At 44.2% G+C, this 16,763-nt stretch overlaps 1 protein-coding gene across 1 annotated transcript in view; it reads left to right on the top strand.

The window, feature by feature from the left end:
• Positions 1–388: 388 nt before the first annotated feature.
• The window catches only part of BCL2L14 (BCL2 like 14), a 34,239-nt gene continuing 17,864 nt past the window's right edge, over positions 389–16,763 (top strand). The window contains exons 1-2 of the mRNA XM_003405336.3: positions 389–607; positions 14,441–14,868. Coding sequence (XP_003405384.2) covers positions 531–607; positions 14,441–14,868 — 505 coding nt within the window. The 5' untranslated portion in view covers positions 389–530. The remainder of the gene's footprint in view (positions 608–14,440; positions 14,869–16,763) is intronic.

The following is a 16,763-nucleotide window of genomic DNA, read 5'->3' as shown; positions in this document are numbered from 1 at the left end:
ATCTCGTGAGAGGTAGCATCCTATAGTATAAAGCCAGAAAAACCTGGACTTGAACACAGCTTCACTGATGGAGACCACTGGTAAGATGCTTTACCCCTTTGAGCCTCAGTTTCCTTTTCTATGAAGTGGGAATCATAACACCTGCCTTTCAATGTTAAGATTGAATCTGTGTACTGGACCTGTAACATAGTAGGTGGTCAGTGAACATGTGTTAAATAAACTGATAAAGTGAAAAAGGCAGAAAGAAATTTCAAGAAAACACTCACCTAATTGTCTTGAGGACAGCTAAGAGCCTTGGTGAAAGATGCAGAACTCCTTTTAGAGACAAATTACATGGGCAAAGGTCAGCCCCTCCTTCAGTTTAATAGAGCTAGGGGCAGGGCCTAACAAGGAAGTGGCTCTCCCTGCATAAACCTCACTTCAGCCAGTCCTAAACCTGAAAAGACAGCACCAGATGGGGTCTTCAAATCACGTAAGCCTTTCTAAATCAGAAGCCAAGAAGACCTGATTAAAGCTTCCTCTTAAGCGTCATGGAGAGAAATTCCGGTACAGGAATGTCCTTACTGCCACCTGAAGCAGGAGAAACCACTGACAGCTCTAAGACCAGGTAACCCCGGGAGGCACCTGTCTGCATTCTCAGGCACTCGCAGGAGGACATAGCTGGATCTTAAGGCATAGTTTACCTACTGCGACACTGTATCTCGGGGAGCTATTTACTGAGTTTATTCAAAAGTTCTTCTAGTGCAAGTTTCAGGATGCAAAAGGACAGCCAAGAGTTCAGTTTATTGGGTTTAAAGAAAGGAAGAAAAAGTTACTTGGGTTTCTCTTTCATTTCTCCTTTGCTACTGAGAGTTTTTAAAAGTTCAATTAAGAACATATAGCTGGTTGGATTGTTTTTATAATTATGCAGTAGTTTCTCATTGTATATGTGACTAGGTTTGTGATGATTCGTTCTGTGGCCAGGGGTGCCACGACCCAAGCTGAAGACTGTGGAGATGCTGACTCCCCCCCTACAGTAAGAATCGGGTCAAGGAGGAACAGAGAGGAGTCCCTGGGTTTGAGCCCCAAGTCCTGACCTCCATGTATGGAAACTAGCATTCAGCCTCACAAGGTCTAATCCAGGCAGAGCCCCTGGAGACTCCCTTGAGTACAAGAGCCAGGTAACACGGGAAATCACTCTCTCCCCACCCCTAGAAATGTCCCTCTTTCCTGAGTTGCCTCCTTCCTCTCTGCTATAATCGGAGCCTTGGTCTTCCTGTTTAATATAAGGAGTCCTTGGATGGTGCAAATTGCTGAAAACTCAGCCATTAAAAACCCTACAGAGCACCATTCTACTCTAACACACATGGGGTCACCATCAGCCAGAATCAACTCAGCAGCAACTGGTTTTAATATGACTAATCCTTTGTCTCTTGAGTTAAGACCTCATTCCTCATTTCACCCTTAGGATTGCTAAAAAAGAAATAAGCACGTCCTCAGATGAACGCTTTTTTTTTTTTTAATAATTTTTATTGTGCTTTAAGTGAAAGTTTACAAATCAAGTCAGTCTCTCACACCAAAACCCATACACAACTTGCTACATACTCCCAATTACTTCCCCCCTATGAGACAGCCCCCTCCCTCCTTCCGCTCTCTCTTTTCGTGACCATTTTGCCAGCTTCTAAGCCCCTCTACCCTCGCATCTCCCCTCCAGGCAGGAAATGCCAACATTGTCTCAAGTGTCCACCCAAACCAAGTCGCTCACGCCTCACCAGCATCCTTCTCCAACCCATTGTCCAGTCCAATCCATGTCTGATGACCTGGCTTCAGGGATGGTTCCTGTAGTGGGCCAACAGAAGGTCTGGGGGCCATGATCACCAGGGTCCTTCCAGTCTCCGTCAGGCCATTAAGTCTGGTTTTTTTATGAGAATTTGGGGTCTGCATCCCACTGTTCTCCTGCTCCCTCAGGGGTTCACTGTTGTATTCCCTGTCAGGGCAGTCGTCAGTTGTGGCTGGGCACCATCTCGTTCTTCTGGTCTCAGGATGATGTAGTTTCTGGTTTATGTAGCCCTTCCTGTCTCTTGGGCTCATTATTATCTTGTGTTCTTGGTGTTCTTCATTTTCCTTTCATCCAGGTGGGTTGAGACTCACTGATGCATCTTAGATGGCCGCTTGCTAGCATTTAAGACCCCAGATGCCACTCTTCAAAGTGGGATGCAGAACGTTTTCTTAATAGACTTTATTATGCCAATTGAATTAGATGTCCCCTGAAACAATGGTCCCCAAACCCGTGCCCCTGCTTCACCAACCTTTGAAGCATTCAGCTTATTCAGGAAACTTCTTTGCTTTTGGTTTAGTCCAGTTGTGCTGACCTCCACTGTGTTGAGTGTTGTCCTTCCCTTCACCCAAAGTAGTTCTTGTCTACTAATTATTTAGTAAATACCCCTCTCCCACCCTCCCTCCCCGCCTCGTAACCACAAAAGAGTGTGTTCTTCTCAGTTTAAACTATTTCTCAAGATCTTGTAATACTGGTCTTATATAATATTTGTCCTTTTGCAACTGAGTAATTTCACTCAGCATAATGCCTTCCAGGTTTCTCTATGTTATGAAATGTTTCACAGATTCATCACTGTTCTTTATCGATGAGTAGTATTCCATTGTGTGAATATACCATATTTTATTTATCCATTCATCCATTAATGGGCACCTTGGTTGGTTCCATCTTTTTGCTATTGTAAACAGTGCTGCAATAAATATGGGTGTGCATATATCTGTTCATGTAAAGGCTCTTATTTCTCTAAGATATAGTCCAAGGAGTGGGATTTCTGGGTCGTATGGTAGTTCTATTTCTAGCTTTTTAAGGGAGTGCCAAATTGATTTCCAAAGCAGTTATACCATTTTACATTCCACCAGCAGTGTATAAGTGTTCCAATCTCTCCACAGCCTCTCCAACATTTATTATTTTGTGTGTTTTGGATTAGTGCCAGCCTCGTTGGAGTGAGATGGAATCTCATTGTAGTTTTGATTTGCATTTCTCCAATGGCTAATGATCGAGTGTATTTCCTCATATATCTGTTAGCCGCCTGAATGTCTTCTTTGGTGAAGTGCCTGTTCATATCCTTTGCCCATTTTTTAATTGGGTTGTATGTCTTTTTGTGGTTGAGTTTTAGCAGAGTCATGTAGATTTTAGAGATCAGGTGCTGGTCGGAGATGTTGTAGCTGAAAATTTTTTCCCAGTCTGTAGGTGGTCTTTTTACTCTTTTGGTGAAGTCTTTAGATGAGCGTAGGTGTTTGATTTTTAGGAGTTCCCAGTTTCAGATGAACTTTTTAAAAATTAAAAAAGTATATATATGTTATTCTATAGGCATACAGGGAGACCACTTTGTTTCTGAAAAAACTGCTCAATGCAGGCTAGTTACACTGACACCTTTAAGGAGAAGAGGAAACAGTAGAAATATACCATTGGCTAGTCTGGACATGATTGGTTGAAATCAGCCCACTTTTTTGAGGTCAGCTGACATCACGTTACTAGGTGGTTTCTGTGGCCCCGCATTCATTTGAAATTGCCTGAAGTTAAATTCTTTGCACAAGATAAACTTTAAACAGTTTTATGGTTATCACAGTTGTGTTACCCCAGAAGGGATTTGTGATTTTATGATGACCTATCTTCACTTTCAGTGGTGTCACTAGGGCTAGTGTCACCCAGTGCAGTACCTCATGCTGTCACATACCCCTCACACACCCCTCACACACCCCTCACATACCCCAGGTGGGCGAGTCTGCTGGGTAACCACCTTGGGGGTGCAGCCATTTCCACCACACACCCGGCAGATGGCTGTGTCATGTGGTCTTCCCCCTCCCCCCAAGTTCCTCCCCTCTACCACTGGCCAAGGCAGAGACCCAGTGGGAGGCCCCACACCTGGGGGGAGGATGTGACACCAACCCTACTGATGCTACTGCATTGGTGGCCCCTCTCCCTGTGGCACAAGTCCATCTACCAACCACAGCCAGGGAACCCTGGGCTCATTTTTTTGCCACCCCTTCTGACAGTATCACCCTGATGGTAGTATTACCCCGATGGTGACACCATCATCCACGCTATATCCTTTTATCTGTTTTTGGGTGCATTTCAGATTGAACAGTGACCTTCATGAATATTCCTATGAAATCAGAGTCTGTCCATCGCTGTTCCTCAGTTTCTCTCCTTTAACAAGACTAAAGGAGATGAGAGACAGGGGAGAAGGAAGACACTGAAGGGTCTGTAGTTAGAAGAGGGGAGAAGGTCAGGCTGCCTCTGAAGGGCATAAGGCTTGAGGTAACCAGACCAACTTAAGCTTATAATTTGGCCTTACAGCCTCTCTTGGGGGTGTGTGTCTACACTTTTGAGTTACACATACTCCACATCTATGTGTCCAGAGCAAATGGAAGTCAGCTCTTGATGTTGTCAAGCCTGTTTCCAAGGGGCTTTCCACCTTGAGGCCCTGGCACCTGGGACAGGCTGGGGCAAAGTGAACCAAGTGTAAGTCTACCAGTAAAGCCAGTTGCCAACGAGTTGTGGATCCTGATTCATGGCGACCCCATGTATGTCAGAGTAGACCTGTGCTCCATAGAGTTTTCAATGGCTGAGTTTTCAGAAGTAGATCTCCAGTCTTTCTGAGGCACCTCTGGGTGAACTCAAACCACCAAACTTTCAGTTAGCAGCTGAGCGCTTAACCATTTGCACCACCCAGGGAAGCCCCAGTGCAAGTCTGCCTCCAGCATAATTCAGGCACTCTGGGCAGCCTCATGTATCAAAAAGTGAAGTACGCGCTGCTGTTGTTTCCTCTGTGCTCATCCATTACCTGTCAGAGAAAGGGACGTGAAATCTAGCCCTGACAAATGAATCCACATAGCTAGAGAAGTCCCAAATGTGTGTTTGGTGACAAGTGGAGTTCAGGTGCTCCCTGCAGGTAAGCACTCAGAGTCCTGGGCCGTGCTCCCAAAGGCCAGGCTGGGCAGGGGCCTGGAGGACTTTGGCTATTTGGAGAGGAGAGGAATGGAGGGAGGGGCTCAGGGAGGGAGGGAAGATAAAGAGGCAAATAAAAGAAGCTCAGAAATCTTGCTTCTGAGAGTGCACGTTTGCCTATGATTACGATAGTTTGTTATAGATAAGGAGAAAGTATATAAATAATAGAGTGTTAAAAATAGAGTTGAGTCAGCTGAGGCACTGAAATTAGAGAGCAGCATTCTCCTCTCCACGCTCTGGACTAACACTTGGGGCCACACCCAGGGCACTCCTTTTGCTGTTGTTAGCTGCCTTGGAGTTGCCCTGAGTCATGGTGATTCCATGCACAACAGAACGAAAAGCTGGTTGTGGATCACACCTTTGTGATCAATCCATACAGTTTTCATTAGCTGATTTTCTAAAGTAGATTGCCAGGCCTTTCTTCCTAGTCTTAGTCTAGAAGGTCCACTGATACCTGTTTAGCATCATATTGTTGTTGTTGTTGCTGTTAGGTGCCCTGAAATCATTTCTGACTCATAGTGACCCTATGTGCAACAGAACAAAACACTGCCCTGTCCTGCCCCCCAACCCAGTGCCCTCGAGTCGATTCCGCACCATCCTCAAAATTATTGCTATGCTTGACCCCAGCATTGCAGCCACTGTGTCAGTCCAGCTCATTGAGGGTCTTCCTCTCTTTCAATGACCCTCTACTTTACCAAGCATGATGTCCTTCTCCAGAGATTGATCCCTCCTGATAACATGTTCAAAGTTTGTGAGACAAAGTCTCACCATCCTCTCTTCTAAGGAGCATTCTGGCTGTACTTCTTCCAACACAGATTTGTTCATTCTCTGGCAGTCTGTAGTATTTTCAGTACTCTTTGCCAATACCGTAATTCAAAGGCATCAATTCTCATCTGGTTTTCCTTATTCACTGTCTCGGTTTCACACACATATGAGGTGACTGAAAAAACCATGGCTTGGGTCAGGCACACCTTAGTCCTCAAAGTGACATCTTTGTTTTTTAACACTTTAAAGAGATCTTTTGCAGCAGATTTGCCCAATACAATACCTCGTTTTGTTTCTTGATTGCTGCTTCCATAGACGTTGATTGTGGATCCAAGTAAAATGAAATCCTTGACAACTTCAATATTTTCTCCATTTGTTATGATGTTGCTTATTGGTCCAGTTGTGAAGATTTTTGTTTTCTTTAAGTTTGAATCCACCAGGCAATCCTTGGAAACTCTGTAGGGCAGTTCTACTGTGCCCTATAGGGGCACCATGAGTCAGAATCAACTCGATGGCATGGGTTTTGGTATTTTTACACTGAGGTGCAATCCATACAGAAGGCTGTAGTCTTTGATCTTCATCAGTAAGTGCTTCAAGTCCTCTTCGCTCCCCAAAAGCAAGTTTTTGTCATCTGCATAATCCAAGTTGTTCACTTAAAAAACTAGAAATAGAACTACCACACTATCCAGCAATCCCACTCCTTGGAATATATCCTAGAGAAGTAAGAGCCTTTCCATGAACAGATATATGCACACCCATGTTCATTGCAGCACTGTTTACAATAGCAAAAAGATAGAACCAACCAAGGTGCCCATCAACAGATGAATGGATAAATAAAATATGGTATATTCACACTATGGAATACTATGCATCGATAAAGAACAGTGATGAACCTGTGAAACATTTCATCATGGAGGAACCTGGAAGGCATTATGCTGAGTGAAATTAGTCAGTTGCAAAAGGACAAATATTGTATAGGACCAGTGTTATAAGAACTCGAGAAATAGTTGAAACAGAGAAGAGAATATTCTTTGATGGTTATGAGAGGCAGAAGGGAGGGAGGAAGAGAGGAAGAGGGGTTTTCACTAATTAGATAGTAGACAAGAACTATTTTAAGTGAAGGGAAAGACAACACACAATACAGGAGAGGTCAGCACAACTGGACTAAACCAAAAGCAAAGAAATTTTCTGAATAAACTGAATGCTTTGAAGGGTAGCATAGCAGAGGTAGGGGTTTGGGGACCATGTATTCAGGGCACATCTAAGTCAATTGGCATAATAAAATAAGAAAACATTCTGCATCCCAGTTTGGAGAGTGGCGTCAGAGATCTTAAACACTACCATGCGGCCATCTAAGATGCATCAATTGGTCTCAACCCACCTGGAGCAAAGGAGAATGAAGAACACCAAAGACACAGGGTAATTATGAGCCCAAGAGACAGAAAGGGCCACATAAACCAGAGACTATATCAGCCTGAGACCAGAAGAGCTAGATGGCTACAACTGATGACTGCCCTGACAGGGAACACAACAGAGAACCCCTGAGGTAGCAGGAGAGCAGTGGGATGCAGACCCCAAATTCTCATAAAAAGACCAGACTTAATGGTCTGACTGAGACTAAAATGACCCCGGAGGTCATGGTCCCCAGACCTTCTGTTAGCCCAAGACAGGAACCATTCCTAAAGCTAACCCTTCAGACAGGGATTGGACTAGACTATGGGATAGACAATGATACTGGGGAAGAATGAGCTTCTTGGATCAAGTAGACACATGTTGGCATCTCCTGTCTGAAGGGGAGATGAGAGGTAGAGAGGGTCAGAACCTGGCCGAAGGGACTCAAAGGAAATAGAGGAGGGAAGGAGTGTGCTGTCTCATTAGGGGGAGAGTAATTAGAAGTATATAGCAGGGTGTTTATAAATTATTGTATAAGAGTCTGACTTGATTTGTAAACTTTCACTTAAAGCACAATAAAAATTAAAAAAAAAATGCAGGTTGTTAATGAGTCTTCCTCCAACCCTGATGCTGAGTTCTTCATAGCATCGTAGCAACATGCAATACTCCACTGACAGGTGGTGGTAGCTGTGTACGAGGTACGTTGACCGGGAATTGAACCCCGGTCTCCCACATGGAAAGTAAGAATTCTTCCACTGAACCGCCACTGCTTTCTCAGTGTGTCACTTTCAGTTTCCATAAACTCAGAAGTTGGGCTTTTACTTTCAACAAGAACAGCTGAGAGCAGAAAGGATCCAACATGTGATAAACCAACTCACTGCTGCTTTAAAATAAGACTTAGCTATAAATTTAACAATAAGAAAAAGCTTAACCCACTGCCATCAAGTCCAATTCCAACTCATAGCTATTTAGCAATAAACCAAACCTGTTGCTATCAAGTCGGCTCCAACTCATAATGACTCTATAGGACGAAGTAGAACTGCCCCATAGAGTTTCCAAGGAGCAGCTGGTAGATTCGAACTGCTGATCTTTTGGTCAACAGCTGAGCTCTTAACCACTGCACTGCCAGGGCTCCCCATTTAACGATAGCCCTCCCTTAATTTGTATTGAGGATTAATAAGGGGGAAAAAAAAACCCTCTAAAATTGTTTAATATATTTACAAGTCTTAATCAATGCCTTTATGTCTCCATTTATTCTTCTTTACCCAAGTGCTGCCCAGACCCCTTTCACAACAGTGCTTCCATTTCCACCTGCTCTGTAGGGTCACCAGGTTCATTGCCACTTTCTGGGCCATTTCGCAAGCTCTCCAGTTCTCTCTGCTCCTCCCCCATCCTTGGCTTTGGGCTTGTTGGTTGGGTCAAGTACCCAGTTCCTTTCTAACCTGCATCACAACAAAAACCCCTTCTTTTACAAAATAAGACTACATGCTCCAACTTGGCTCCAGCAATTTTCCCTCCCTTCGAATGTTGCTCCTGACTCAGCATTTAATAGCATCAAAAGAAGATGGAAGGAATACACAGAGTCACTGTACCAAGAAGAATTGGTCGATGTAAGTCCAAGCTGCACTGAAGTCATCAGTAAAAAACAAGGCTCCAGGAATTGACAGAGTACCAATTGAGGTATTTCAACAAAAGGATGCAGCACTGGAGGTACTTACTCGTCTATGCCAAGAAATTTGGAAGACAGCTACCTGGCTAACAAAGTGGAAGAGATCCATATCTGTGCCCATTCCAAAGAAAGGTGATCTAACAGAATGTGGAAATAATTGAACAATATCATTAATATCACACACAAATAAAATTTTGCTGAAGATCATTCAAAAGTGATTGCAACAGTATATTGACAGGGAGCTGCCAGAAATTCAAGCCAGATTCAGAAGAGGACATGGAACAAGAGATACCATTGCTGATGTCAGATGGACCATGGCTGAAAGCAGAGAATACCAGAAGGATGGTTACTTGTGTTTTATTGACTATGCAAAGGAATTCAACTGTGTGGATCATAACAAATTATGGATGACATTATGAAGAATGGAAATTCCAGAACACTTAATTGTGCTTATGAGTAACCTGTACATAGACCAAGCAACTGTCATTCGAAAAGAACAAAGAGATACTGCATGTTTAAAATCAGGAAAGGTGTATGTCAGGGTTGTGTCCTTTCACCATACTTATTTGGTCTGCATGCTGAACAAATAATCTGAGAAGTTGGATTGTATAAAGAAGAACATGGCATCAGGATTAGAGGAAGACTTGTTAACAACCTGCGTTATGCAGATGACACAGCCTTGCTTGCTTAAAGTGAAGAGGACTTGAAGCTCTTGCTGATGAAGATCAAAGACCACAGCCTGCAGTATGGATTATACCTCAACATAAAGAAAACAAAAATCCCCACAACTGGACCAATAAGCAACATCATGATGAATGGAGAAAATATTGAAACTGTCAAGGGTTTCATTTTACTTGGCTCAATAATCAATGCCCACGAAAGCAGCAGTCAAGAAATCAAAGGATGTATTGCGTTGGGCAGATCTGCTGCAAAAGACCTGTTTAAAGTGTTAAAAAGCAAAGATGCATCACACTTTGAAATGTGGCGTCTGGGGTCTTAAATGCTAACAAGCAGCCATCTAAGATGCATCAATTGGTCTCAACCCACCTGGATCAAAGGAGAATGAAGAACAGCAAGGCCACACGATACCTAAGAGCCCAAGAGACAGAAAGGGCCACATGAACTAGAGACTTACATCATCCTGAGACCAGAAGAACTAGATGGTGCCCGGCCACAACCGATGACTGCCCTGGCAGGGAGCACAACAGAGAACCCCTGAGGGAGCAGGAGATCAGTGGGATGCAGACCCCAAATTCTCACAAAAAGACCAGACTTAATGGTCTGACTGAGACTAGAGGAATCCTGGCGGTCATTGGTCCCCAAACCTTCTGTTGGCCCAGGACAGGAACCATTCCCGAAGACAACTCATCAGACATGAAAGGGACTGGACAGTGGGTAGGAGAGAGATGCTGATGAAGAGTGAGCTATTTATATCAGGTGGACACTTGAGACTGTGTTGGCATCTCCTGTCCGGAGGGGGGATGGGAGGATAGAGAGAGTTGGAAGCTGGCAAAATTGTCACGAAAGGAGAGACTGGAAGGGCTGACTCATTAGGGGGAGAGCAAGTGGGAGTACGGAGTAAGGTGTATATAAACTTATATGTGACAGTCTGACTTGATTTGTAAACGTTCGCTTGAAGCTCAATAAAAGTTAAAAAAAAAAAAAAAAGCAAAGATGTCACTTTGAGGACTAAGGTATGCCTGACCCAACCCATGGTATTTTCAATCACCTCATATGCATGTGAAAGCTAGACAGTGAATAAGGAACACCAAAGAAGAATTGGTGCCTTTAATTTATGGTATTGGCGAAGAATGTTGAATATACCATGGACTGCCAGAAGAACAAACAAATCTGTCTTGGAAGAAGTACCCATACTTTGGACGTGTTATCAGGAGAGACCAGTCCCTGGAGAATGACAAAGTAAAGTAAAGGGTTGCAAAAAAGAGGAAGACCCTCAATGAGATGGATTGTTGCAGTGGCTGTAACAATGGGCTCAAACATAGCAACAATTGTGAGGATGGCACAGGACTGGGAAGTGTTTCGTTCATTCGTTCTCACATTGGGCCACTGTGAGTCCAAGTCCGAACTGACTCCAGGGCACCTAACAACAACAACAACAATAATCTTTAGGGTCAGACCCTTCCTCTCGCCAACAACTGCACGCACACACGCACGCACAATTATAAAGCCCTCATACTGCATTAAAAGGTTAAAAAAAAAAAAAACTTAATGACAGTTTCTTTCGAAGCATAGTATTGTGGATTGTGGATTCAGGGAAGAAGTCAGACTCTTGTCCAAGGACATAGTCCCTTCAGGACCAGAGTGCACTTCCTGGCTAGTGTTCTGAGTTGCCCAATTTAAAAGAAAGCCTTGAATTAAAAGCATCACAAATCCTCCCCTGAGAAATTACAGCTCTGGTCTTGCCTCTGGGTTCACTGGTGCACATAGTTCTGACCGCATTCCTCGCTGTAGCCTCACCCTCTGGGGCCTTCTCTTGTTTGTCTCAGGTTTCTCAGTCTTGACCCTTTGGTCTATTTTACTTGCTCACACATACTCCAACCAAAACCCACTCCCACTGAGTCGATTCCAACTCATAGTGACCCTATAGGACAGAGTAGAATTGCTCCATAGGGTTTCCTAGGCTGTCAATCTTTTCTGGAAGCAGACTGCCCCATTTTTCTCCCATGGAGCCACTGGTGGGTTTGAGCCCATGACCTTTCAGTTAGCAGCTGAGTGCTTTAACCACTGCCCTACCAGGACTCCTTTCACGTACCTCAGATCTCAGTATTTTTCAATAACATCTCCCTACAGCCCCTCCCTTCCTCATTCCCATCAGGACTCACCTAGTCGGGCCATTGCTTTCTGGGAGCCTGGCCAAGAAGCAGATCCTCAGACCTCAGACGAACAGCTCCTTTATCGGCCAGCGTGAACCTCTCACAAATAAAGGAGGGGGAAAAGGAGGCATCCACAGGCCTGCAGGGGAGATATTTCAACACCCGCCTCCACCTCCTTCGAATGGTAGAACCAGAGGGAAAAGTCAGAGAATATCCTGAGGCTAACAACGTGGAAACTGGAGGCCAAAGGAATTAAGTGACTTGCCCAAGGACATTTCAAATTAGAAGCTGAGTCAACTCTGACCATCAGCTTCCAGGCGCCCAGTCTAATCTGTCTATACCACTCACGGCCACACTGCTTCAAACCCTGAATGACATTGTTGTGTTGTTCTGTGCCATCAAGTAGGTTTTGACTCATGGCAACCCTATAGGACAGAGTAGATCTGCACAAGGTTTCCTAGGCTGTAATCTTTATGGGGGAAACCCTTTTGGTGTAGTGATTAAGTGCTATGGCTGCCAACCAAAAGGTTGGCAGTTTGAATCCACCAGGTGCTCCTTGGAAAATCTATGGTGCAGTTCTACTCTGTCCTATAGGGTCGCTGAGTCGGAATCAACTCAACAGCAACAGGTATAATGTTTATGGGAACAGATCATCAGGTCTTTCTCCCGCTGAGTGGCTGGTGGGTTTGGGTCACCTACCTTTCGTTAGCAGCTGAGTGCTTAAACACTGCACTGCCAAGGCTCCTTTGTATACTGTTACTATCACATTTATTTATTAATCAGTCCTCATATGAGACGGTACAGTGGAAAGAAAAGGAAGGGTATGGTAGTTGATACCACTAATATCACTACAGCTTATTTATTTATAATTTAAAATAGAACCATTAACTTAAATGAAATGATTAAGAGCTGCATCAAGGACAGAACAAGAGGACCTGGGAGGATAGCTGTACTAGAAAAAAATAATAGCAAACATTATGGAGGGCCTCCTACGGGCCAGGTTCTGTGCTGGGACTTCTCATGTGTCATCTTGAATCCTCTCAATATTTCCCCAAGATGAGCATCATTTTCAGTTTACCTTGTGAGGAAGCTGAAGTTCTGAGAAGTGAATTAACCTGTCCAAGGTCACAAAACTAGTCAGTGGCAGGGCCAGGATATGCACTCAGGACTATTAGACTGTGAAGCCCAAGCTCTTTTCCAGTATATCCACTGCCTATGATGTTTTAGTCCAAAGAACCTTGGTAGATCTGTATTTGTTGGCATCTGAAACAAAAAAGAAAATAGAGTCCTTAATATGAGACATAAGAAAGCAAAGTACATCATTAGGAAAAACAAATTATTTCCTACCAGGAAACCAGGAGTTATTTCATGAGAGCTTAAACAACAGAAATTGGACAAAATCAGTTTATTATATCTACCCAGTTATTGTATAGCAATAAAGACGAAACCATTCCACCACCCATCATTTTAGCACTTATATTGATCTTTCTAAAACATGCTCGTGATCACATCACTCTCCCACTCGGAAGCCTTCAAAAGTTTTCCATTGCCTCCAGTACTTTTCAAATTTGCTAAAAAAAAAAAAAAAAAAAAAAAATAGCAGACTGCTTTTTGAAAATAAAATCTTACATGGAACGCCAAATATGGCAAGAAATACAAGCAAACCTCCACAAACTAAAGCAGACGCTGGAGAAAGAAGGAAGAGACAGGGAAGGGGAGGTTCAGGGAGCTCAGGCATCTCGCCTCCTGAGCTGGTCCCCCTGCTTTGCCCACCTCCCTCTCCCAACCTCTCCCTTCAAAACCTAGGGCTCCTTTCGAAATGTACTGACCAACATAAGGAAATGTGACGCTGTTAGCCTGATACTCGAAGGCCACCATGATCTGGCCCCAAGTTTCACTGTACTTATTTCCCCTTCAATAGTGAGTCCCAGCAATCCATAAACCCCAGGCTTCTGCTATACCAGTCCGCTCCCTACTTTTCACACCATCCTAAACTCGCCCATAGCCTACTCTCTGTCCATCCTGTTCTTAGCCCCCCAAATCCAGCTCTCTAAATCCTTTCCAGGAGTCTCTGGGTGTTGCAAACTGTCAAGGTCCTTGGCGGCTCATCAAAATGTTAGAGTCCATCCAGAGGTGCCTCAGAGTGAAGTCCCGATGATCTACTTCTGAGAAATCAGCTACTGAAAACCCTAAGGAGGACAGTTCTAACAGGACACACATGGGGTCGCCCTGAGTCAGAATAGACACAAGGGCAGCTGGAAGAACACAGATAAACCCTTTTTATCCTTCAAAAGGAAACCCTGGTGGCGTAGTGGTTAAGTGCTATGGCTGTTAACCAAAGGGTTGGCAGTTTGAATCCACCAGGCGCTCCTTGGAAACTCTATGGGGCAGTTCTACTCTGTCCTATAGGGTCGCTATGAGTCGGAATCTACTCGACAGCACTGGGTTTGGTGTTTTTTTTTTGGTATCCTTCAAGAAGCCGCAGGCACCCCTCCATCGGGAGCTCAGCTATCCCTCCTCCATGTCCCCACGCCTGTCTGCATCTCTGTTACAGCTCTTAGCTCACTCTTTGTGTTTGACATTACCTATGCACGTATCTCTCTTCCTGTCTCTGTAAGACTATGAACATTTAAAAAACACCTTGGCTTTTCTATTTCTTATTAACCCCTGCTGCCCAGCATAAACAGGATGGGTTCTCCATCTACGTTTATTGAATTTTCACCCCAGTCTCTCCTAACGTCCAAAGAGCAACTTGCCCACAAGTAGAAGGACACAGTGTGAACTTTGTTTTCACAGGTCCACCATGTACACCACCAGTGAATGTGACCTGGAAGAAATCCCCCTGGATGATGATGACTCAAGCAGCATAGAATTCCAAATCCTGGCCTTTTATGCCAAACACCACGTCTTCAAGAGCACCCCTGCTGTCTTCTCACCAAAGCTGCTGCGAATAAGAAGTTTGTCCCAGAAGGGCCTGGAATGTTTGTCAGCAAATGACCCACTGACACTGGGGCTGAGGGCCTGCAGAAGTTCCCGATCCAGTGAGAAGCCCATTCCTAAGAAAAAGACTTCTTGGAGAACAATCTTTGGAGGAGGAGAGAAGGAAGATTCTACGGAGATCCATGCTCATGGAAGTCAAACACCACCAGAATATCAGGGCGCTTTTCACATTCAGCAATGGGCTAGATCCCTGTCTAATGTGGAACGGCGCAGAGAGGCAGAAGGTAGGCTTTTGGAAATTCTATCACTCCCTTAAGTCTCTCCCTTCTTTATGCACAGTAGTTGATCTCCCATCTGGTAACATGGGAGATCAGCTAATGTGTGGCCATAGGCAGGGCATTCATTGTGTCTTAGCTTTCCCATTTATTAATTTTCAGTAATAGTTGCTCTACTTTTCTGAAGATTGAGCAGAAAGGAAGATGATGGCAGTGAAGGGTAATGGAACAGATTTTCCAGCTGTAACCTTGCTACCCAAATTTCTAATCCTCTGGGGAAAACAATGTAAAGGAAAGAGACAGGTTCAGACTTACGCTCTTTTTGAGGTAAGTCAGCTCACCTCTGGCCCTCTGCATTTCTGTCTGAATGTTGGGGGTATTCCCATCCTCCCTATCTCTTAGGGTTGATGGAAAGATCAGATAAACATATACAAAAATACTTTTAAAACCCAATTTAAAAAAAAAACAAAAACTGAGAAGTATTTTGACAAAACCTTCCTTTACAAAATAAATTGAACTTTGTAAAAAATCAAACATTTCCCAAAGGGCTTTATCAGTGAGACTTGTTCTTTGCCCACAAATTGTGGCATAAACATCCTCACCTTCAACAATGCCCTATGCCTGATGCACAGATTTTAAAAGAAAGTTTCCCCTCCTGCTGGATTTGTTCAACCTGGGTAACTTGTCAATAATTAGTCAACAGGTGGCAGTAATGCTTCAATTTAAAAATGCTGCGATGGTTCTGACTTGGAGAATCAAAACACACTTGGACAACTTTAGATCATTCGCTATGATCAAGGAAACTTGCATTTCCTGTTAGGGAATTATAGAACAGGAGTTAGGGACTATCTGGGGAATCTTATTGCACAGATAATGTAAGGAAATGAGAATCCCACAGAAGGGACTTGTTGAAAGAAACCTTGTCCCACACTGACCCCCAAAATAGAGTCCAGAGGATGGGTATCCTTTCTGTTCTTTCCCTGCCCCCAACCAGTTTTCATTTTCCTATCAGATGGCACCAACTCTGACAAGAAGGGAATCTTTTCTTTTTTAAAATTTTTAAAAATTAAAATATTCAAGATAGAAATCTTAGCCACAGCAGTTCATCCGGACCAAAATGTGGTTGCTTGTAGTTTTTCCTGCAAATACTTCATCTCCATCCCTTGCTCCATGCCCACAGCCTCATAGGAATCGATAACCATACACACAAGTTAGTCAGATGGGGTCATCCTGTGACTGCCACCACTGGTATTGTGGTTGCCCTGCGACATGGTGAGGTGGTGGTGAGGCGGGACAGCCTTGAGGGCCTTCCTCTGCCTATTTTGTGTGCAAGATGTTTGCAGCATGACTTGGATGGGAGAGCCACACTCTGATCTCTCTAGCCAGGCTGCACAAGGCTGCAGTGGTAGCAGAGGTAAGCTTTCCTTTCCTGTCCCCTGCAGACACTGCAAGGGAAGCTTCCAGTTGGCTTTGGTAATCCGTCTTTGGCCATTTCCTTGCCAGGGGCCAGGGGCAGCCAGTGTTCAAGATGAAGTTGGTTGGGCTGCAATAAAGTGATTTAAAAGTGGAAAGTACATCTGGTTTGTTTGTTAAAATAGGAGGGAAAGGCACTGCTCCTTCTTTCTCTTATTCACTCCCTCTCTGTTTTTCAACCCTGTAGACTGAGCATGAAAAATACTACTTTTTAAGCCTCACGTCCACCTAAAGAAGACTTTATGGAAGAGCATTATCTCTCATGGCCTTTCCGTGAATACCCAGAGGGGTGGAGGGAGGACACTAGGCTCATGCTGTGGAGGGAGGGACCCAGGGAGAGAGGATCAGACAGGGCCTTGGCAGCTCAATAGCAGGCTGGGCCTGTGTTTCATGTGACACTATCCCTCCTAGAACCTGGATCTTGGCCTCTC

Source organism: Loxodonta africana, chromosome 4, assembly GCF_030014295.1.
Source record: "Loxodonta africana isolate mLoxAfr1 chromosome 4, mLoxAfr1.hap2, whole genome shotgun sequence".
In the NCBI taxonomy this organism is placed as follows: Eukaryota; Metazoa; Chordata; class Mammalia; order Proboscidea; family Elephantidae; genus Loxodonta; species Loxodonta africana.
This window is presented reverse-complemented; position numbering and strand designations above follow the sequence as displayed.